General features: G+C 35.9%; 1 protein-coding gene and 1 non-coding gene across 2 annotated transcripts; both read left to right on the top strand.

Annotated features, from left to right (window-relative positions):
* Positions 1 to 864: 864 nt before the first annotated feature.
* On the top strand, positions 865 to 21,360 carry LOC105749157 (olfactory receptor 6S1). The gene is made up of 2 exons (XM_012540619.1): positions 865 to 972; positions 20,392 to 21,360. Exons 1-2 carry the CDS (start codon positions 865 to 867, stop codon positions 21,358 to 21,360), a joined length of 1,077 nt encoding a protein of 358 aa, XP_012396073.1.
* Positions 886 to 967, top strand: TRNAL-UAG. Its single transcript has one exon. It is a non-coding gene; the product is annotated as a tRNA-Leu (tRNA).
* Positions 21,361 to 24,778: the final 3,418 nt, after the last annotated feature.

Below are 24,778 nucleotides of genomic sequence, written 5' to 3'. Positions count from 1 at the left end.
ATTACTGCCCAATCAATGAGAACCAGAGTGCTTTGGGTTTAAAACATGGTCCTTAAAAAAGAAATCTAGCCCATATAATATATACAGTATAACTAAATTAAAAGAAATTTGGGCAACAAGTACTATAGATGGGGAGGAGAGAAGGTCAGGAAAGCTTTCTTGGCACTAGAACTGCTTCTTTTTTTAGGGATTTTTTTTTTTTTTTTTTTTTTTTTTTAGGGTAGAACTGCTTCTTAAAGAAAAAGAAGGATGGGGGGAGGGAGAAAAGAGGGAAGGAGAACTAAGGGGAGAGGAGAGAACGAAAGGGGAGGGGAAGGGCGTGTATTCCTAATCTGTGAGATGACCAACAAAAGACTAGGAGACTGGAGCTGTGAGTTTTGTAAAATAGAAGAGGAAAAAGGCCAATTAGGCTGGAAATATAGGTTGGAGTCAGACCATAAAGGCTTTTTTACAAAGGAATAATATTATTAAGCGTGTGGAGTCCTCTCTTTTTGCTCCAAGATCCAGTTCAGTTCTTTACCCGTTCCAGGGTCCTCCAGATCCCAAACGCAAATCTGAGTAAAGAAAAAAAAGTGCCAGGAAAAAGCTGATCCCAGCTTCCTAGTTTCCTACTCCCTTTGGACAGTGTCTGTATGATTTTTGTTCTCTGCAGAAGCTACATCTCGCATTTAGCGAGAAGGAGAATCTTTGTCCGGCGCTCGCGTCCCCGGAAAGGCCTCGATCAAGAAATGGCAGACGGATCATGACGTTGGAGAAGATCTTTAAATGAAGGATGCAAGCGTCTCGGCTTTCTTTCTGTGTACAAAACAGAATCTAGAAAAAAACCACGCGAGGAATTGACCTCAATCAAGGAGATAAAGACGAATGCCGGGGAACAGCGATGTGGGTAGCGTGGCCGAGCGGTCTAAGGCGCTGGATTTAGGCTCCAGTCTCTTCGGAGGCGTGGGTTCGAATCCCACCGCTGCCATGAACGTTAGTTTTTGGCTAAGATAAAATTTACTTTGTTTAGATTCCTTATTACTTTATACCAGACTTAAACATGTGTGTGAAAGAATTTAGTTAGGAACTCAAGTGGTTTTAGTTAATTAAATTTGTTTTGTTTTATTTAATTTATTATTTATATTATTTGTTTTTTGTATTTTTATTTATTTTTTATATTTAATATTAATAATTTATATTAATTTAAAATTGTGTCTTTCACATTTGAGGAAGGCTATATGTTTTTAGCCCCCCAGATCTTTTTAGGGATCAGTCAATTTATATATATATATATATATATATATATATATATAAAACACCTACAATATGTCAGGTGATTGTGCTAAACTGGGAATAAAAAGAAAGTTAAAGGGCAGCCCCTGATCTCAAAGAGACAATTTACAAACTACATCCAAATAACATATATATAGAATAAATTGGAGATAATCAAATAGAGGGAGGGGACTAGAATTCAAGAGGATGAGGAACGATTTTCTGTAGAAGATGGGATTTTATCTGGAACTTGAAAAGGAAACCAGGTAATCCAGGAGACAGAGATGAGGAGGAAGATCTTACTTCAAGACAAACCCAGGAACTTTATGAATACAATTACAAAACACTTTTCACATAAATAGGTAGATCTAAATAATTGCAAAAAATATAAACTCCTCATGCTGTAGGCTGAGCTAATATAATAAAAATGACAATTCTATCTAAATTAATCTACTTATTCAGTGTCATACTAAACAAACTGCCAAAAAAAAATTTCATAGAGCTAGAAAAAATAACAACAAAATTCACCTGAAAGAACAAAAAATCAAGACTATCAAAGTAATTAATAGAGGAGGGGAAATGCAAAGGAAGATGGCCTTGTACCAGACCTAAAACTATATTATAAATCAGCTATCATCAAAACCATTTGGTACTGGCTAAGAAATAAGAGTGATGTATCAGAGGAGTAGGTTAGGTACATAAAACATAATCGTCAATGTCTCTAGTAATCTAGTATTTGATAAATCCAGTCTCCAGCTTCTGGGATAAAAATTCACTGTTTGATAAAAATTGCTGGGAAAACTAGAAAATAATATGACAGAAACTAGGCATAAACGAGTATCTCACATCCTATATCAAAATAAGGTGAAAATGAGTTCATGATTTATACATAAAGAATGATACTATAAATAAATTAAAAGAGCAAAGGATAGTTTACCTGTCAGATCTTTGGGCAAAAGAGGAGTTTGTGGCCAAAGAAAAACTAGAGAATATAATAAAATGCAAAATGAATAATTCTGATTACATTAAATTAAAACGGTTTTGCACAAACCAAACCAATGCAGCCAAGATTAGAAAGGAAACAGAAAGCTGGGGAAATTTTTTTTTTTTACAGTGTTTCCAATTGTGGCTGATCAGACCAATACAAGCTCAGAATTTTCTGCCACATGTCAGACACAAATAGTCCATATGAGCATTTGGGTTAGCTTCCCTAATTTTGCACATCTTAAGTTTCCTTTGAGCTAATTCATTTCTGCTTTGTTCATAAAAAGCAGCACCTTCTCTGATGAGGCCAAAACATGCTGGGTGGCCCTGCTTAAGTGTGTCCAATGTCATACAATCTAAAGTTCTTAAGAGAACTTTTGAGAGTGTCCTTGTATTGCTTTTTTTCACCACTTTGTGAGCACTTGCCCTGTGTGAGCTCTCCATAAAATAATTTTTTTTAGCAAATGTACATTTGGCATTTAAACAATGTGGCCAGTTCAACGAAATTGTGCTCTTTGCAGTAGAGTTGGAATGTTTGGCAGTTTAGTTTGAGAAAGGACCAGAGTGTCTGGCATTTTATCCTGCAGGTGATCTTCAGAATCTTCTTAAAGCAATTCAAATGGACATGATTCCGTTTCCTGGCATGTGAATTAAGGTTATTCTGATAACTCTTAAGATTACTGCTATCATCTAGGAGCCTGGTCTACCAATTCAAATGGATATTCCTAAGTAGTCTTAAAAAGAATGCTATGGAAACATTTAAAAACTTTACATTGCTCTAGTATAACAAAAAAAAAAAAAAATTGTAGAACCACTATTGAACCAAAACCTCAAAGATATCTAAGACTTATATTAACTGATAGAAAGTAAAATGAGGAAAACCAGAAGAAAAATTTATAAAATAACCACAATATTATAAAGAAAAAAAAACCTTGAAAGACTTAAAATCTTTTATCAGTACAATACTCCAAAGGATTGTTGATTACCCACTAGCTAAGAGAGAGATAATGTACTCAAAATGTAGAAAAGACATATAGTCAATGTGAGAATTTGTTTTGTTTGATGATTCATTTCTGCTCTCCCTGAATTTTTTTCTTTACTATAAGGATAAGCGTAGCAAGAAGAGAGAGGCTAGGGATGGAGTGGCAAAAAAAAAAAAAAGGAAAGATGAACCAAATCAGTTCCAATAAAGCAGTAATGACAGCTACACCCAGAGAAAGAACTCTGGGTGATGACTATGAACCACTACATAGAATTCCCAATCCCTCTATTTTTGTCCACCTCATTTTTTATTTCCTTCACAGGCTAATTGTACACTATTTCAAAGTCTGATTCTTTTTGTACAGCAAAATAACTGTATGGGCATGTATACATATATTGTACTTAGCTTATACTTTAATATATTTAACATGTATTGGTCAATCTGCCATCTGGGGGAGGGAGTGGGGGGAAGGAGGGGAAAAGTTGGAAGAAAAGGTTTTGCTACTGTCAATGCTGAAAAATTACCCATGCATATATCTTGTAAATAAAAAGCTATAATAAAAAAAAAAGGAAAGAAAAGAAAAAGAAAGGAAGGAAGGAAGGAAAGGAAAAGAGGGTCTTTGAAGCAATTATAAAATTTTATAGCAGAGAACAAAAAGGCCAGAAAGTATCACAGATAAGCAAGACAAATTTGAAAGTTACCTATTGAATTTATTAAAGAAAGGAAAATTATATGTAGTACAGATTTCATGTACAACTCTTGTTCTTGTTCTATTATATATATGTAAAAGGCCCATTTTATTTGGTATTTGTTAAATTACAGATTTAAAACAAAATATATTCTAATAAGAAAGGAAGAATACTGGAGTCATCAGTCTTGGGCTTTAGTCTTGGTCCTACCATTGACTTGTTAAATGATCCTGAATCTCAATTCCACAGATCAAAAGTAATGAACTACAAATTCAGGGGTCCTTAAACTACGCCCCATGGGCCAGATACAGAAGCTGAGGACGATTATCCCCCTCACCCAGGGCTATGAAGTTTCTTTATTTAAAGACACACAAAACAAAGTATTCTGTTTTTACTATAGTCTGGCCCTCCAACAGTCTGAGGGACAGTGTCTGGCCCCCTATTTAAAAAGTTTGAGGACCCCTGGTTCTCCCAGATCTTCTAGTTTTGATATACAATCTTTCATTAAATAGTTATGATTTGAAAAATATTGTAATATATGCTTATTCAAATACATTTGTGACCACTTTGATTTCCAGCCTTCTTCCCATAATGCAGATTACAGAGTATGCATGCTTGTTTATTGTTGGGAAGATTCTTGTCCATATCTTCCTAGAAATTCAGAACAGGAGCTCTAGAATTTTTGCTTCCAATCTCTTTCAACTGCAATTCTTCTTTCACCTTACTACTTGATGAATATTTCTAACATGGCTCTGATTGTATCAATGTTAAGATTGTGTATTTTAAGATCAGCACGAGACAGGAATTCAGGTTAGGGGAAAATCGTCAGTCTTTATTCTCAGTGAAGAAGGATCGGAGGTGGAAGAGAATCGGCGATAGCAATGTGTGCAGCTGAGTCAAGAAGCTAGCTCGACCAGCAGCCACACAACCAGCAGCTCGGAGTCTCGAACCCAGCCCAATCTCTCCCAGCTTGTCTTCTTCCCTCTCTGCCTCCACCCACCAAAATCGTCATTTCCTATACAACACATCAGGACTTGCAAGGAGAGTGGGCAGGGACCATTCTTAATCCAATCATGTATATTAATAGAGTATAGCCCAATTACTATCTAGCCTCATGTACTTGGGACCTCAGTGCATCAGCTCAAACCTCAGCCCATTACATATCAATCCTCATTTAAATAAATTCAGTGACTCCAAATAACTTACACAATCTATTTCCAAGCATACTTCCCAGTATTATCTCCATATTAATAGCCCAACAGTTCTCAAACTATTGTCTAAAGAACTTCAGTTATCCATGTAGCTTCTCTCTAGCTTCTCAAGGACAAAATGATTTTCATAATGATATAATGATTCCATTAGCCTAATAAAATGCTTCTTTCTTTTCTGAGTACATATCAGTGTAAGGTCAGATTTTATCCATCCACAATTACATATCACAAAAAATAGAATGAAGAAGTAAAAATTAGAATTTAGTTGTCTTTATTAAGCTAGATCTTTAAAGAGATTTTTTTAATATGTAAAATGACACTTCCCTTCACACTGTTTTTTTTAAATACTTATTTTTAATTAAGTCATTTATATTAACTTGTGTTATTACTTTTTATTTTGATAAATATCTTAACGGTCTTAATTTCTAATGTGGCAAAAAGGCTCCAGATGTCCTGTCTCGGATACCTAATTAACATCCTCTACCTCTGTCTCTCCAGACTTCCTGGCTCTAGTTTGACTATCTCCTTTACTCCCAATTTGTAACAATTTATGGCCCTCACCCCCCAACCTGTCAGCTGGTCCAATCTGGCTCTCAGTGCTCGGACTCCATTCCCTTGCCTTTGTCTACTCTAGTCATTTGGAGCCAAGTGTATACATATTTCATTGGAATCTCACATTCACTGCTGAATGCTTTGAGACATCAGCCCTGGGACCAAAATGGATCTTTTGCTCCCAGAAAATCTCTCTCTCTCAGAAATCCAAATAAAAAGATTAAAAACTCTCTAATCTCTATTCTTGCCTCAGTTTCTCTGGCATGACACTTAATGGAAAAGATTATTTTTAAAACCTGCCATATTTGTCCAATGGTACTATGTCTGCAAATCATGAAAGAGCAAATTCTCAGAAGAATGGCAATTGTAGGTAACCAATGAGCAGTGATAGAATAAACTGTAGATTTAAAAAAAAATTGCAGCAATTCTCAGCAAATACATGTGGATAAAAAATGTTGTAAAAGCCATCATTAATGAAAATTGCAGTCATATGAAAAGATGCTCCAAGTCATTATTAATCAGAGAAATGCAAATTAAGACAACTCTAAGATACCACTACACACCTGTCAGATTGGCTAAGATGACAGGAAAAAATAATGATGATTGTTGGAGGGGATGCGGGAAAACTGGGACATTGATTCATTGTTGGTGGAGTTGTGAACGAATCCAACCATTTTGGAGAGTAGTTTGGAACTATGCTCAAAAAGTTACCAAACTGTGCATACCCTTTGATCCAGCAGTGTTACTACTGGGATTATATCCCAAAGAGATTATAAAGAAGGGAAAGGGACCTGTATGTGCACGAATGTTTGTGGCAGCCCTTTTTGTAGTGGCTAGAAACTGGAAACTGAATGGATGTCCATCAGTTGGAGAATGGCTGAATAAATTGTGGTATATGAAAATTATGGAATATTACTGTTCTGTAAGAAATGACCAACAGGATGATTTCAGAAAGGCCTGGAGAGACTTACACGAACTGATGCTAAGTGAAATGAGCAGGACCAGGAGATCATTATATACTTCAACAACAATACTAGATGATGACTAGTCCTGATGGATCAGGCCATCCTCAGCAACAAGATCAACCAAATCATTTCTAATGGAGCAGTAATGAACTGAACTAACTATACCCAGAAAAAGAACTCTGGGAGATGACTAAAACCATTACATTGAATTTCCAGTCCCTATATTTATGCACACCTGCATCTTTGATTTCCTTCACAAGCTAATTGTACAATAATTCAGAGTCTGATTCTTTTTGTACAGCAAAATAATGTTTTGGTCATGTATACTTATTGTGTATCTAAGTTATATTTTAATATATTTAACATCTACTGGTCATCCTGCCATTTAGGGAGGGGTGGGGGGTAAGAGGTGAAAAATTGGAACAAGAGGTTTGGCAATTGTTAATGCTGTAAAGTTACCATGTATATATCCTGTAAATTAAAGGCTATTAAATAAAAAAAAAAAAAAAAAAAAAAAAAAGAAAATTGCAAGTATACCTGTTAAGATAAATTAAGAAATTACATGAATATAGTTGTAAAGTACTTTTTTTTTATATAAAAACAAAGAGTTAAATAATTGAAGAAATATTGTTAATAAATAGGCAGAGCTGGTATGATAAAAATGACAATTTAAAGTAATTTGCTTATTCAATGCTTCCCAATTAAATTATCAAAAAATTATTTCACTATGCAAAAAAAGGTAAAATTAATTTAGAAGAACAAAAGAATATCAAAGAAATTAATGAAAAATGTTAAGAAACGAGGTTTAGCAATACTAGATCTTAAACTATATTATCAGGCAGTAATTATCAAAACAATTTGGTACTGATTAAGAAATAATTAGGTAGATCAATGAAACAGAGAATACATACAATATATCATAGTAAATGATTATAGTAACCTTGTATTTAACAAATGCAAAGTTTTAAACTTTTGGAACAAAAATTATGGAAATGGAAAGTTTCTGGCAGAAATTGGTTATGGATCAATACTTACCAAGATAAGGTCAAAATTGATATATGACCTAAAGGAAGATATCCACAAATAAATTAGAAGAACATGGCACACATTACTTATGAATAGGAGAAGAATTTATGAATAAACAAGAGATAGAGATCATTATGAGATGTAAAATACATAATGTTGATTACAGTATATGAAAAAAAGTTTTGAACAAATAAAACAAGTTAGCTAACCTTGGGAGGAAATCAAAACATTTAGGAAAAAAATTTATAAAATATCTTGGACAAAGTTCTCATATTCCAAATATATAGAGAACTTTGTCAGATTTTTGAGAATGAGTCATTCTCCAATTGATAAATGATCAAAGGATATGATCAGGCAGTTTTTCAATGAAGAAATCAAAACTATATACAATCTTGAGAAAAAATGCCCTAAAATATTATTTATTAGAGAAATGTAAATTAAAACGTCTTTGAGATATCAACTTATATCTATCAGATTGACTAAAATGATAGAAAATGAAAATGAAGAAGAGTTGCATAAAATAATGAAAAATGAAATGACAATTGAAGCAGGAAGGAACTGTTTCCTTTACTAAAGTTATGATCCCTTTAAGAAACTGTATTTCCTTTTGATCTGTGATCCCTTTCAGAGTCTCAGCCCCTCCTGGGGAAGGCGCATTCCCTCCCAGATAAGTTATCTTTCCAGGATGTCAGAGCTTTTGATTCAATTAGAAATCCTGGTCAAAAATCACAACACTTCAGTTGTTCATTCCAATAGGAGATCCTGGCTGAAAACTGATAAGAATCTAAGCTTGGGGACCTCAGCTCCTGAAGCCCCCATCAAGAATCCTGGTCTGATCAGCTTGGGCTGTTCCCCCCCATCAAGATAGATACCCAATATAACAACTTCTCTCAACTAAGGTCTTTGCAGATGGTCCTAGATAGCTTGTTCAGCTGCCAGGACCCTTCTGCCCACTGAAAAAGCATTTTCAGTGCCAAAACTCCATTTCCCACTAGAAACTGATTTCTATCCAACAATAAACTTTCATTTTGCAACTAATAATTTGGGAATGAGTGAATTCTTTCACTCCTAAACCTGGGCGGATTTAAAGGGGATATTTAACAACTCTCTTATTGCCACTAACCTCTTGACCATCAGGAATTGAGACCATTCAAACCACATCACAATGAAAAGTGAAATTTGGCAGAAACAAGAGAACATTGTATACAGTAAAAACAGTATTGTTTGGAGAATAATTGTGACCAAGCTATTCTATGTATTATAAATATTCAAATCAACTACAAAGGATTTATAAAGGAAAAAGATATTTACCTCTAGAAAAAGAACAGCTAAATAGAAGTATATTTAGTATAATTTTACATATATTTATAAATCTGTGTCAGATGGTGACTTTCTCTAATGATGAGGAAGAAGAAAGATCAGAGCTTAAAATGTAACAAAAATAAATTAATTAAATAATTTTTTAACAAGATAGCTGTGAAAACGCAGTGTCCATAAAAGATAGAAAGTCTACTTATGTGTTGTATTGCTGTCCAAAAAATAAGAAAATACCTTCAGGAAAGCCTTTAATATGTACCTGAAGGGACTGTACCTTTGGTATTATCATTTGACATTAGGAATAAACAGTCAAATAAAGTAGCAAAGTCCTTGGTTCTAAGACCAAGAAAGTTTCTGATCAACGCTTATAATAGTGGTGGTTAGTTGTAACTGCTCTGAGACTTCTGCATAGACAGGAAATGCTTGGCTATCTTTTGGAAGCAAGAATAAGCAAGGGGCATTTGCAAATGTCAGTGTATGGGGCTGTTTTGAGTTTCCTATATATCTCTTCTCCCAAAACTACTGAACAGTTTTATTTTTTATTGTTTCTGTACACAACATTCCATATGCCTTCTCTGTGGTTTTGCACAAGCTATCCCTATGCTTGGAGTGTATACCTTCCTCATATCCTACATTCCCTAGCTTTCTTCAAGACAAAGTTTTCCAGATTGCCTCATCTCTCTCTTCACACCCCCAGGAAATTATTTAGATTGATTTCATACTTTAAAAAAAAAAGCTGTCTGTGTAAATATTGTTTCTCCCAACAGAATATGGGCTCCTTGAGTACAAGGGATTGTAATTTTTTTTTCGTATTTGGCTTATTACCATGCAAGGCGTATGGTAGGTTTTATTAAATTCTTACAGAATCAATGAGTGATCATAGAATGTGCTCTCATTGTACTCTGTATTTGCTTAAATAGTTCTTTGTTCCTGGAATACTTTCAAGCTCTTTCTTTGCTGCTGTTGTTGATTCCCTAGTCCAAAGCTTCTTAAATTGTGGTTTGACAAGATTGTGATGATCAACTAGTGAAAAAGTTGGTTCTTCTCTGCAATTCAGTGATACAAGGCAATCCCAATAAACTTTGGATGGAAAAAGCCATCTACATCCAGAGAAAGAACTACTGAGAATGAATGTGGATCAGTACATATTATTTTCACATTCAAATGATGCTAATTCTTTTAGCAAATGGAGAAGTTTTGAATGCTGGGGATAAGTTCATTTATCTTTATAGTATACTTCATAGGGGTGTACACATATATGATGAGTTTGCCAGTTCTAATTCAGTATTTGGGAGTTTCAAAAGGAAGGTATGGGAAAGAAGAGGTATTAGGCTCCCTATAAAACTGAAGATCTATACAACTGTTGTAATCTCATTGTTGTACGTCTGTAAAGCCTAGACAATAAGCCAATGCTATTTCAGGAAATTGTATCAATTCTATTTAAATTGTCTTGGGAAGATTCTGAAGATCTGAGGTACTTTCTGAAGTTGACCTGTGAAGCATTCAAATTCTGCTGAAGAGAACACAACTCCAATGGGCTGGCCATGTTGTTCAACTGCCAAATATATATTTGCCTACAAGACTATTTTATAGAGAATTCACACAACTCAAGTACTCACACAGAAGTCAGAAGAAGTGATACAAGGACACTCCCAATATCTCTCTGAAGAACTTTGAAATTGAATGAGATGAGAGACACTGGCATGGACCAGCCAGCATGGCATACCTGCATTAAATAGGGTACTGTGCTCTAGGAGCAAAGCAGAATTGCAGCACATCAAAAGAAATGTGAGATGCGCAGTTAGAGGTATCTCCACTCCCAATGTTCATATGGAATATTTGTACCCAACCTGTGTCAGAGCCTTCTGAGATTATATTGGTTAGCTACACTGTACCTTGATCCCAAAATAGTGATGTTATTTTGGTCTTCTTTGAGATTGAGCTAACTATGTGGGAAAAGGTGAAGAACTTACAGCACATATTGATCAGAGATTGTTAACTGAAGAAGATCAAGTCTATAGGCCTCAGTTTCGGCTTCTCCAGAGTCACGTGATTTTAGATAAGGCCTGGACTACATTCCATTGTCCAACATGGCCAAAGAAGCTATATATCGCCTTGTCTACTACATTCCACTGACCAAGTAGGGGAACAGCAGACTTATGTGACCAATCACGACATATAGAGGGCGAGATTTTGGAGGTTCTTTGTCTGAAATGTATAAAAGCTGTAAACATTTTCAAGGCTCTGGCCCTATCCTGCTGTGAAATTTTGCTCACAGACCAGGATGGGGTCTGCTTCTTGAGATTCTAATAAATAATTCTGCTTTCTATGAATGATCTCTGTAGTAGTCACTTTGGGTAGGTCTTTTTGTCCCAAACATAACCATACATAAAATATAAATTATTTTTACTTATGTGTGTGTGTGTGTATAAATTAGAACCAATGCTGGGCCCCCAAACTTAGAATGCTATATACCTTCTGACTTTTCACCAAAGTAGAGAACCTTTTTCTTCCATACAAAACAAAGGCTTAATATATAAATCATAAGTTTGAACTGACAGAAAGATAACCAGGATAGCATGATGTACCTGCAAATAAACTCTCCATAGGGTTAATTACACTTTAGAACAAGAAGCAGTTTGTGGGACTAGGAGTTTTACATTCGACCTAGTCTCTACAATGTCCAAGCAATTCCCACTAGTTCCATGTTTTGTATCAATACCATTCAGGTGATGAAGTCCTCAATGGGGTGTTGGACAGAGAGAAACTAAAGAACTGATCCCTGAGGCAGGCAGAGAGAAGGCACTGATAAAGATCAAGTTAGCTTCATGATCCCACCCTCTGTAGAGTTCTCAAGTAGTCTCACCTTGCCATGCCCTGTCAGAAATCTCAGGCATGTCCCTGAGGTTAAATTTTCCTATAAAATCTATTTATGAGCCATTCTAAGACTGCTGTCTTCCTTTGGATCAGTCCCCCACAGCACTCTGCCTTGTGGTGTCTTTCCTTTTCTCTCCCCTTCACCCATGACATGTAGCAGCTCTCCTAACTCCACTATATTTCCCAACTCCACTTTCTCCTCCTTACAGTTAACTCTTTTAGGGTGCTGAGTCCCTTTCAGGATTTAGCCTGTCAGTTAAGAGCATGCCCCAATCTCATGGGATGAATCTTTCTACTGAGTAATTGTGAGTTCCAGTGAGGAACTTGTTTTCATAAGGTCTCCCAAACCTATTTCATATTTACCCTTCCTGGTGTCTGTTGTATTCCTTCATTTTGTCTGTGAGCCCTTCCTTGAATAAATCTATCTTTTGCACAGGAAAATGGCCATTATGAATAAGTCATATGACTGAACCCCAACTTTTGGTGCCTACCATTATCTGGTGTCTAAATAATCTATATACATTCATTTTAGTATCTCCATCACAAGGATTGAATCTCTTCCTTCTGTTGATGGCCATTTTTTCCAATGGAAAAACTTTTCCTGTATCCAACTGCATCCAATTAAAGGGGCCAAGATCCTTGGACCTCTCAGTTCATGAGTTTGCCTCCAGGTCTAGACACACCCGTCTAGGGAATCACCATTTAATTGCAAGAAATAAAACACCACAAGCAGGCTGGGTCCTAAATCTCATACTGAGACTTGCCCAAGATTATACATGTGTTTTAGTTCCTGAATATTTTAAGTTTTTCATTTCTGTGGAGATGAGAGAATGGCACTCTGTCCTTACCTCTCGAAGAGGATGCTCAGAGACATTTACTCTAATACTCAAAACAAAAAAAGGAAGAAAGAGCAGGGTTTAGGTCATACCCTTTTAAATATTTATTGAGCCAGCAGCTCTTCCTGCTCAAGGGTGATTAAGAAAGTTGCTTCTTCAAGTCAAATCATAAGGTATTCAGTGTTGAGCCTCAAATATTTCTCTGGAAATTTTCTGAGAAGGTCCTGTACCTTATTCGTAGCATGGCCCCTACTTTCCCACCCTCACACATTCTCTGTAAGGTGAAATTCCCAGTGATATTTAAGATTATTCTATATGTGAGCTCCATAGGGACAGAGACCTTTGAGTTTAGCTCAGTGTTTATCATAATATTTTGCATTCTGTAGGTGCTTTTCAAAGCATCATTAATCTTCATTGTGATGTACTTTCATACTAGTTCTCTCTTTGTTGAGCCTCTAATTTAGGAAACAATGGTGTAATTAGAACAGTTGGTCTCTAGCTGGTGGTCTCTGACCTCCTGAGGATTTTTGTTTTTCTTTTCTACATTGTGTTTCTTCTTTTTGAGACTCAGAAATCAGGCTATGCTCAGATACCTGGATTCCTGATGGATTTTGCAGCTCATTAGAATGTAGACTTTCTCTGTGGTAGCTCTGAGTAGCCCCACAGGTTACCTGACATTCCCAAGTGGCTAACTGGTTAACTCCATGGAATTAGATGTTATTATCTCCAGGGAGAATATTCCTAACATTCATAAACTTTGCCATCTGGATAAGACATATTTCTTGAAATTTTGATATGAAGTATTTTCTGGTCCAGGAATATAACTACACTGAGGTATGCTGTATTTGGGGACATCAATCTCATTGGATTATATCCATATTCCAGCTGGAAATCAACCAAACTACTTAAGAGAATAGTTCACAAGACATTCACCAGAAATCTGAAGATTCACTGGACTATTCTTAGAGGAGTAGAAAACACTTGGCTTTCATACAGTTGCCTTTTTTGGGGGGTGGTGGTGGTTGTTGAATTAACCAGAGGGGAGAGGAAGGGACATACAAACAAGTTTCAATGTGCTTGAACCCCTGTCATTGGCTGGCTCATCTGCCAAATAGCCATCAGGCTAGAGATAAATTATGTAACTACCAAGTAAAAAATGATCTGTCTGATCTGAGGTATTTGACAGCTTACCCAGTTAGCTACATGAGAGGAGAAATAGAGAGTAAACTTCCTCTATATTTGTATGTATAACTAATTTTGAAATCCCATTGGTAGAAAACTCCTGCACTTGTCCATTAAATACTTAGTATTGTTTATCTGTATTTGCAAAGAAAGTAATTATTTTTTTCAGATGCAAGTTCTCTCTACAATAGACCTCTAACAATGAAATTGTGGAAAAATTGAGATTCAGAATCACAGTGGCTTTTCCAAAATCATTCTTTATTGTAAGTAGAAATGGTCATTATAAAATCCAAAAGTCCTTTAATTCAATGAGTTATTTGCTGGGAACCATATTATCCTAATTTCCTTCTGATCTGATTGTTTTCATGGAAAAACTCCTACATTCCACTATGTTTGGAGATATAAACAAAATTTTAGAATCCAAAGTGATTGGCTGTAGGTACAAACAATCTTTGCATTATTTAAATTATGTGACTTTTAATTTCATCTGTGCCTCCATTGACTCAAAAATTGTGTTTGGACAAAGGACAAAATCATGCTTACAAATTAGATTTTCTCCATTTTTCTCAAATACAAAAAAAGTTCTCTTCTCTCTCTCAACTCTTGTCTAAACACATATGACTTCTCCATTCCACAGATCAGCACTGACAACGGTCTCCATTTCCTATTCTGTTTTTTAAAACACAGTTCTTCTTTGGATTAGGTTAAAGTACTGTTCTTCAAGGTAGAGGCAGTAGAATGAGAAATATTTTTCTTTTTTCAAGAATTCCTTCCAAATGGGAACCTCCAAACATTTATGGATTTTCTCTAATCAGTAATTGAATGTGTTTTATAGAGAGATAGGATTTTGCTGGATTTAATTCAAGATGAATTTCTCAACATGTGATGTATAGTGACTCCTTGTGCCCAATCATTCACATGCCAAGTTCATGATATTTTTACCTCTACATCTATCATTTTCCTCAATTTCTGAATGTCCTACATAATACTCAGAGGAAAGAAATTGAATTTTTGCTAGTTGCTGTGTAGGAGACATCCCAATCTCAAGAATGTCTTAAAGAAAGAAGTGTTGAAGATGAGAATATGTAGGTAGTGTCCTTCCCAATCTCAAACTTTATTTACCACTAGAACCATGATTTGAACTTTCTTTGGGCCAAGACGATTTGCTAAATGTGACAAGTGCTGAGGGACAAACCATTGTTGCATACTTAATGCTTTTTTTCAGATTTGCTGAGAAATTTTCATTAAAGCATAAATTCCCCATAAGTCTTCCAGAAACTGGATCCTCTCTTTGTCTTGGCCCCTCATTCACTGGGGAGAATCTTTCTTCTCCAAGTTTTTATTTCTTGGTTCAGTTCTCAGTGTATGAAACATCTTCACCAGTTATTGCTACTAATATCACATATTAAGGATTCTCTCATTAAAAAGAACCATTCAGAAACAAAAGTCTCCTTCACTTTCCTTCCTTAAAACAGAACACTCTGTGGAGCCAGAGAAGAAATTGAAGCACAAAGAATGGACCAAAGCCAGTGCATATTCCATATAAAATTAATTATTGAGAGCAAAAGAATTGATCTTAAAGGCAACTTCTTCCAAGTAGACACATTTTAAAAGAAACTGTAAGTATAGGGAGCTGGGTGGTTTGTTTGTTTGTTTTTATTCCCTGAGTTTTTTCAGTAACAGAGACTTGAGATCTGTTAAGCTGTGTAAAGTTACTCTTCCTTCTCAGTAAAATTTTTGTCTAATAAAGATAATTCAGGGAACTCCATGACTGAACTAAAATTTAATTTCAATTGCAGTTTAAACTAATTTGTTGTCTAATTCCACTCTAAGCCCTAAGAAAAGAGTCTGGGACAATATTATGAAGATTAGTAGAAACCTTCAAAGGTGGGAGATGTGATCTTGAACAAGAAATTTAACCTCTTTAGGCCTCAGGTTTCCTCATCTGTAAAATGAGAGGTTTGTATTGAGTCCAAGGTTCCTTCCAACTTTAAATAGAAGATCCTTGATCTTCTGAGGCTGTCTATCATGTAGACCTCATAATCCCTAAAAAGACCAGGTATGAGTCAGCTCACTCAAGATCAGAAAAAGCATTTTGTTTACTAGGCAGAAGGGCAGTGTCTTTGGGCCACACCCAGGAAGGAAAGCACAAGAAAAGAATGGCAGTAATTCCCAATCCTATTATCCTTAGTTTTTTCCTAATTACTCTTCCCATATGGAAGTGTTCCAAGATAGACTTGCTATCATTACCTGAACTATGAAAGTGTCCATGAGGGTAAGAGTATGATAAGGAAATGATGCAAGATCAACAGAAAGTAATTTCTTATCTCCATCTTCATCAAAGGGACACTTCTGATAATTCCAGAGAGTTTTTATTGGGAAGGAAAGGAAAAGTTTCCCTCCTTCAACTAGTCACTTAAGAACAATGGATTTTAGATTTGTCTCCCTTTGTAGATAAGGATAGATTAGGTTTACAACAATTCTAGGGGGAGGGGGTGGGGGGGGTAAGAGGTGAAAAATTGGAACAAGAGGTTTGGCAATTGTTAATGCTGTAAAGTTACCCATGTATATATCCTGTAAATTAAAGGCTATTAAATAAATTAAAAAAAAAAAAAAAAAAAAAAAAAAAAAAACAATTCTAGGGAATTTTGGAATCACACTAGTGTTGTAAAAAACCCTTATCACCTGATGATGAAGGTTCCTCCAGAGTCTTTTTTCTTTTTTAAACCAGAGGGTAGCAATTCCCCCTGCTCTGGTAGACTTGTCTAATTATAATCAAATACAGCTCAGAAATTCTATGTAAGCAAATCATAGTTTTTCTGTGATAAACATTAAGTAAGTTTTTGCTTAAGAAAATACTACAAGGGCAAATAAGGAAGAGAGGATTTCAAAGATCACTCAGTATATGGATAAGGATATTGTTATTCCATTAGCTAGAAAAAGTTTTTAAAAAAGTAAATCCATGATATGGATAATCTTTCCCAGGAAATGTCATACTTAGAACTGGAGCTACTCATAGAGTAGATAGACTATATCTAACTTCGAGAATTTTTCATTCAAATTCTAATTTGGACATTTAATAATTATACAAAAGTCACTTAATTTTTCCCAACTGACTTCTTCAGCTGTAAAAGTGAGATAATATCTGCACTATCTTCCTCACTGGAAGGGTTTTGTCTCCCCAAAATACTATATCAATAAGAATTATTATTATTGGGTCCCAGAGCTTGGAGGAGTTCCTTCTGACTTTATAAATGACCAGGATTTGATGTGGTTTCAATTAAAGGTACTTTGGAATTGTGAGTCATATGTTCCCTAAGCAAATCATATGGCATCTCTGTTTTTGAAGATATAACTAGTCACCCCTTCTTTTCCTAAATGACTCAGAAATGAATGAGAACCATCTTTCAGCATATGGAAAGTGAGGAAAGATGGGAGTTGCTTCATGAAAGTACAAGACTTTAGAAAGAGGGACACAAATGAATACAGGCTTCATACACACAAATACACACACATACGTATACACATACACACACATATATACACACACACCCACATTCAGTCCATCTCATTTTACAAATGAAGAAACTGATTATGTGTGACATGTCTGAAATTCATTACAGCTGAACTTCTAATGCAGGAATTTTTAAAAGTGTGACTTTCAATGACTTCCTACTCCAATATTCATGTTACATATTCATTTGTTACATAAGAAGGTCTAGATTCAAATCAAACCCTTTTACCTACTATCTATATGATCTTGGTCAATGCATATGTGCTTTCCATATTTCAGATTCATAATATCAAAAAATCATAGATATATAAATTAGGCTTTAAAAATTGGGTGCCCAATGTTCTAAATGAGCAAAAGAGGAAACCGAGGCCCAGATTTGACCAAAGTTAGATATGTACCTTGAAATATTAATGGTTACATGTATTGCAAAGCTGGGATTTTAATTCAAATCCTCTCTTTCCATATCCAGTGTTGTTTCTAATATCCTGTAGCTTCCATCTCATCTCTAAGAATACAGCAAGAGGAAAAGATAGGGATTCAAGGTGCCTTCCAGCTGGATCATATGATGTTTGCATCAGCCTTCTTCTTGCTCTGTAAGACATTTGTCAATTTATGAAATGTTATCTAATGGACAAAATAATGAACTAGTGTTCAGAAGACCTGGGTTTAAATCTTAGGTTCAAATCTTAGATCAGATACTTGGAACATGTATCTATTAACTCCAAATTTAGAGAGACAGAGAACAGAGGGAGGGGGTGAGAGAGACAGAGACAGACAGAAAGAGAGAGACAGACAGAGAGAGACAGAAAGAGAGAAAAAGGGAAGGGGGAGGAAGGAAGGAAGGGAAGGAAGGAGAGACAAATTTAGACCTAGTTGTTTACATGTTGAATCCTTCATTAGACTATGAGCTTCTTGAGAGCAGAGTCTGTCTTTTACCTTTTTTTGACAGCACTTACCACAAAGAAAGATTTTTAACAAATATTTATTATTTGACTGATAAAGTATAAATGCTGCATTTGATAAAGTTGCAGATGACATAAAATTAAGACAGTGGATGACAAAATCAGAATACAAAAGAATTTTAATGGATTAAAAGAGTGAGTCAAATCTAGTTAGTCAAAATATAAGAAAGATAATCATAAAGTCCACCCTTGAGTTTTAAAAAAATAATTTCATAATACAAAATAGGGGAAGGCACAATCATACTGCCATTAATGTGAATTTGAAAAAGATTTAGGAGACTTGGTTGTCTCAACATGAATAATAATATGAAAAGTCAGGAAAATAATATTAAAGCCCTCTTAAGTTGCATTAGAAAGCAAAGTATGAAGAATGAGGGAGATTCTGATCCAGCACTTAGAAAAGTGGCTGGGACATAGTGATAAATGTTTATTGACTGACTGACTGACTGGTCCTACTCTCCTCTGCCCTAGTCAGCCCACATCTGGAGTATAACATTTAGGAAAGATAATGACAAGCTGGGGCATGGTCAAGATGTTGAAAGGATTGGAGACTATGCCAAATGAGGATGAATTGAAAATACTTATTGTGAAAAAGAAAAGATTGGGGTCATCATGGTAGTCACAAAGTATTGCAAGAGTTTTCATGTGGAAAAGAGAATATATCTGCACAATTTGTCACCAAAGGGTATAGTTAGAAAAATAGGTTGTTTGTTCATCATTCTTGAAGAGGACTATGACATTAAGGAGGTGATGCCTCAAAAAACAAGTGAATTGGATTTAAGTGAGGGAGAGCTGTGCAAATACATCTGCCTGACTTTCCCCTCCAGAGCCACTTGGGTCCAGTGACCAAATATAGATCAGCATGTCTGGAAATGGCCCTGGAAGCCATGGGAAGCCTTGGTCTTTTAAAGTTAAGTAAGCTTAAAAACTAAGGTAATCACAAATCACAGTTTGACTGAGGCTGTACCCATTCAATGCAAAATAGGTAGATGTAGAAATAATTATGAAGTCTAAAAATGAAAAACCTTCCTAACAATTACAGGTATCCAAAAGGAAGAAAGGAAGGAAGTAGGCATTTATTAAATGTATTGTGTTAAGTAAATATTACCTCATTGGACCATCTCAACAATGCTGAGAGGATATTATCTTTTTCTATTTTACATCTGAAAAAACTGAAATGTGTCACACAAACTATTAAGTGTCTGAAGCTAGATTTGAATCCAGGTCTTCCTGATTCCAGGTTCAGTGTGGTATACAAACACACATACATATATATATGTGAGTGTGTGTGGATATATTGCATGCATGTATGCATGCACACATGTATATGTGTGCATATACATATATACACATACTTACCTGCTTCTAAAAGAAGAGTTTAGAAGTAGCTTTTACTACTTTAGGAAGTAGGAGTTCCCTTTTATGGAAATCTCAAGGAAATATTGAATAGACATTTCTTGAGGATATTAGATGTAGATAGGATTCTCAATCAAATATAGGTTAAACTAGGTAATCTGTGAAGTCTTTTACAATTCTGAGAGTCAATGAGTATACTCACTCTAAACAAGGAGGGGAAAAGCCTCAGTTTTTGATTTTATCTCTAATAGAAAATGAGTACAGACTAAGTGATAGAAAAATTAAGTCATTTCTGCATGGGCAAATGGGATTACCCAAGTTTGGTTTGGATTGAATGGTATCAAATAGTGCCTCAGAAAACCATTTTTAGATTCTCCTGTTCCCAGTCTTGTTTGGGTTATCTATGTAAATTTTTTCAATAAGTTTGCATCAGTGAAAAAAAGATATAACTTAGTTTGAGAAAGGTAATAGTGAAGGAAGCAGGCTTTTTATTTTGAAGGTTTAGGTTTCTATTCCTGGACTTATGCTATTCTTTAAAGGTATCCATCCAGCCTGTTGGAAGATGACCTTAGCTCCATCTGGTTTTGGTATAATATCTCAATGAGGAAAGAAAGTGAGAGGGATAGGGGCAGGTAAGTACTTAGATGTGTATTCTTTCACCATGACTATCCTTCCTTTGTTCAACAGGTGAGAAAACTACCGGCTATGGGCAGGAATCAGAGCAGTGGTGTGACTGAGTTCATCCTGGCAGGCTTCCCCACTCTTCACAGCCTGCAAACTGAGCTCTGTTCAGTATTCCTGCTAGTGTACCTGCTGACGCTAATGGGCAATATAGTCATTATAAGTGTGGTAGGAGTTGATCCCCGCCTGCAGACTCCTATGTACTTTTTCTTGGGGAACCTCTCATTCCTGGAGATCCTGATCACTTCGGTGATTATTCCCAAGATGCTGACTAACTTCTTTTCAGGTCGGCATACCATCTCTTTCACTGCCTGCATTATTCAATTCTATTTCTACTTCTGCCTTGGTGCTTCTGAGTTCCTGCTTCTGGCTATCATGTCTGTGGATCGTTACCTGGCTGTCTGTCATCCCTTGAGATATCCTATACTGATGCGTGGGGCCATATGCTTACGATTGGCTCTGGTTTGCTGGGCAGGGGGCCTTCTCCCTGTGATTGGTCCTACCGTGGTTGTGGCCTTGCTTCCTTTTTGTGGCCAGGATGTAGTGATTCAACACTTCTTTTGTGATAGCGGCCCCCTGCTTCGTCTGGCATGCACCAACACCAAGCAATTGGAAGAGGTTGATTTTGCTCTGGCTTCGGTGGTCATCATGGTGTCTCTTCTGCTTACTGCCACTTCCTATGGTCACATTGTTTTGGCTGTCCTTCGAATACCCTCAGCCTCAGGCCGACAGAAGGCCTTCTCCACCTGTACCTCCCACCTGATGGTGGTTACGCTCTTCTATGGAAGTGCCATCTTCCTTTATGTCCGACCATCACAAAGTAGTTCTGTTGGCACAAACTGGGCAGTGACAGTAGTGACTACTTTTGTGACACCACTAATGAACCCTGTCATTTACACCCTTCGAAATGAGCGAGTGAAGGTAGCTTTAAAAGATATGCTTAAAAAAGTGTTAGTTTGTTCTGGGAATCTCTGATATCATTAGAGCTATGGTAGGAAAAAAAAAATGAAATTAAGAAGAGTAGATCTAATTTACCTCTGCATTCTGCCTCTTGTTTTGGTACTGCATGAGAATCAGTCTTATCTCCATATGGGATAAGTCCTTCAATCTTAGAAAAATCTTTCTCACTACCATTTTCATTCTATTAACATCTTCAGCAACACCGAACTACAGAATTCTAGCACTAACAAAGACTTAAAAGGATCACCTAGCCCTTATTCCTTTTCTTTCTCTCTTTTTAAATATTCCTTTTCTTAATGAAGGATTCACAAGCCAAACCAAGTAAAAAATTGTCATTACCAATTACAAATATCAAATGAATTTTTTGAATCTTGAGGGACTCTTTCTGATTAAATAAATTTCCTTAAAGTCAATAAGTTTGCCACAAATATGAAAGTTTACAAGACTTTTTACCATTGAGCACAGAAAGACATGCCAGTAGATCAAGTCTGTATAGCCTGCTTGAACCTTTTTAAACCTGCTTGTTACCCCTAAATACTTACTATCAGATGGAAAAGAAATAAAGAAAATTGAACCAAGGAACTAGTTTCCAACTCTAAAGAAATGCCAATAGTCATGGTAGCTTGAGACCCCTGAAGGGCTTATGGGGAGTAACTTTTGATTAGCTATTCTGCTTCCCGTATTTCATCTTCATCTAGCTTCAGGTAAAAATTTCATGAAAGACTATTTTATTTCTTGTCATTAGGACATATTATCTTTAATTATAACACTTTTTTCCCCTGTCTTCTATAAAATTCATATTTATTTTTATTAAAGTTGGGGTGGAGATAAACTTATTCTGGGAATTACTGACAATTTAAATGAGTATTTACTGGCCAATTGAATGTGATAAATAATGGTAACTTCTATAGTTTTTTATAAAAACTATGTTTTGTAATTTTGCAACTGTCTACCTCATAGGGTGCTGGGGAGCAGATGGGCTCATGCCAGAGACAAGTATGAGAGAAAGATAACAAATAAGGTGATGTTCATCAGTAAGAATCTAATATCAGATAGTGATGGAGAAATAAATGTACAGAGATGTTCCAGATAAAGGATAATTAAATTCAAGAGCTTGGTGAGTAAATTGTCTTTAAAATAATCCAAAAATATAGGCATGTTGAAAAATTTAATACCACTGGGAAAGAGTGGTTGATAGAAACTGGCTTGAATTTGCAATTGCCTTTCAGATGTATTACACTGAATGTCTCATAAAAATCTTAAACTCAACATGCCTAGAACTGAACTCATTATTTTTGTCCTTCCAATGCTATTTTCTATTATTGTCCAGAGAACCACTAGCCTCCCAGTTCCTCAAACTCACAACCTAGTTGTCATCCTACACTCCTCACTATCTTTCAACTCCTTTATCCAATTTGTTGCAAAGGCCTATTGATTTTTCCAACATCTCTGAAATATGGCACTTTATGACCTTTGATACTACTATCACTCGAGTGCAGAACTTCATCATCTTACATTTGGACCACTCAATAGTCTATTAGTTGGTATGGCTATCTCTCCACTACCCAGTCCGTCCTCCAATCAGTAAATGAAGTGATTTTTCCATACTTGCAAGTCCTACCAAAGCATCCTCCTTCATATTCAATAAACTACAGTGGTTCCCTAACATCTCCAGAATCAACTGAAAAATTCACTGGTTGGTGTTCAAAATCCTTCATAATCTATTTCTCTGCTACTCTTCTGTAGAGGGCCACAGATGGGGGGGAACTCTGGGTAAGGTATAAGATCCTTCAGCCTAGAAGGAACCTGCTGTCAATGTCTGGTTTGGCTCCCCATTTCCCTTTGGTGTTTTCACCCTTCCTGAGAAGTCAAGAAGGGCATGACCACCTGTATTCTACTTGAAGCAAGGGACACTTACAGTAAAGAGAGGCATTTGCATATCAATAGCAGGGTGCTTATAGTTAGCACTTGCTCAGTGTGATGTGATGATATAATGGTTCTCTAGTTGGCACATACTTAGTGTGCTGTAATGATGTAATCACACCAAGGTATTTAAGAGCTGAGAAGACTTGAAATAAGCACACTCCATCTTTGACCATTCTCATGAGTCTCCTGCCTCCTTCACTCCTCCACTAAGACCAAGGCTGGTCCCGAGACCCTCTAGAGAGCTAGTCTGGATGGTATATTTTGGCACCCCAATTTTGGGGCTCTAGAAAGCACACTACCTTTTAGTGCCTGAACTGGGACATCCATAAGGACACTACATTTTGGCTCCCACCGTGGGGCCTCCAGAAGGACATTATACCCTTCCAGTCTTCTTGCACTTAATATTTCCTTTCCCTTTTTACTTTTTGATCCAGTAGCATTAACCTTTCTATTCCCTAGACAAGTCATTCTCCTGGGACTGGAATGTTTTCCCTCCTCTTCTTTATCTCCTAGATTCCCTGTAATCCTTCAAGTCCCAGCTAAAATCCTACTGTCTACAAGAAGTCTTTCCCAAACTATTATAACTCTAATTTTTCAGGATGGCCATTTTGTTTGAAAAAAATCAAATAAATAACCAAAGCTTTCCTTATAGAGTGGAATTTGGCTGAGATCACCAGTAATTTAACCCATATAATTAACTGGTTGGGGGTAAAAGAAACTTTAGTCCAACTTTGTGATAACTATTACTTAGCTAGTTATAATTTCCAGAGTAACTCCTCTCAGTGTTTGTTGATCAATTAATAACTTGACCTGTTATAATCTCTCTCTCTCTTTCCTGTCTTACATGCAAACCTTCCTCTCCATTAACCCACTAGTAATTTTGTAAACTTATCTTTGAAATATAAATCTTCTTTTGCTGTTTGGAAGCCATAAAATCCAATTGTACCTTTTTTTTTCCCCTTGATGAAATTAGCAAAATTATATAAGTCATATGAAAACTCTATCTGGAAATCAGTTGTTATTTCTAGATACCATGAGACTATGCAGAGCACGAAATAAATCAGTTAATGAAATGTTTTTGCATGTTGATATTTATGATTGACAGTAGTATCTATCAGTGAATCCATAGATATTTCCACATCACACCTATTTATTTGCATGCTATCTCCCTCATTAGATTCTGAACTACTTGGAGTTAGGGATTTTTTTTTTTTTGCCTTTTAAAAAAATTGCTATTCTTTTTTTATAGTATTATTTCTACTTATCATTTAGCACAGCGCCCATCACATTGTAGATGCATAATAAATGTTTATTGCCTGTCATGTCTTGTATTTATCTTTAAATTTTCAATATGTGATAAGGATGCTGTAGTGTTTTTTTCATTTCCTATTATACTATTGATTCTTAATACATATATATATATATACCTCCAATGATTGCTACATAAGGAAGGTTTGCAAAAGAGTAGAGAAAGAGGCAATGAGAAGGGCAGGTTATGATGAGACAT

The sequence above is a fragment of the Sarcophilus harrisii genome, chromosome 2 (assembly GCF_902635505.1).
Source record: "Sarcophilus harrisii chromosome 2, mSarHar1.11, whole genome shotgun sequence".
Taxonomy (NCBI): domain Eukaryota; kingdom Metazoa; phylum Chordata; class Mammalia; order Dasyuromorphia; family Dasyuridae; genus Sarcophilus; species Sarcophilus harrisii.
This window is presented reverse-complemented; position numbering and strand designations above follow the sequence as displayed.

Coding starts and splice junctions, on each gene's coding strand:
- LOC105749157 (XM_012540619.1), top strand. CDS start 865: ATGCCGGGGAACAGCGATGTGGGTAGCGTGGCCGAGCGGTCTAAGGCG. Junction 973..20,391: donor ATCCCACCGCTGCCATGAAC/GTTAGTTTTTGG, acceptor TTTGTTCAACAG/GTGAGAAAACTACCGGCTAT.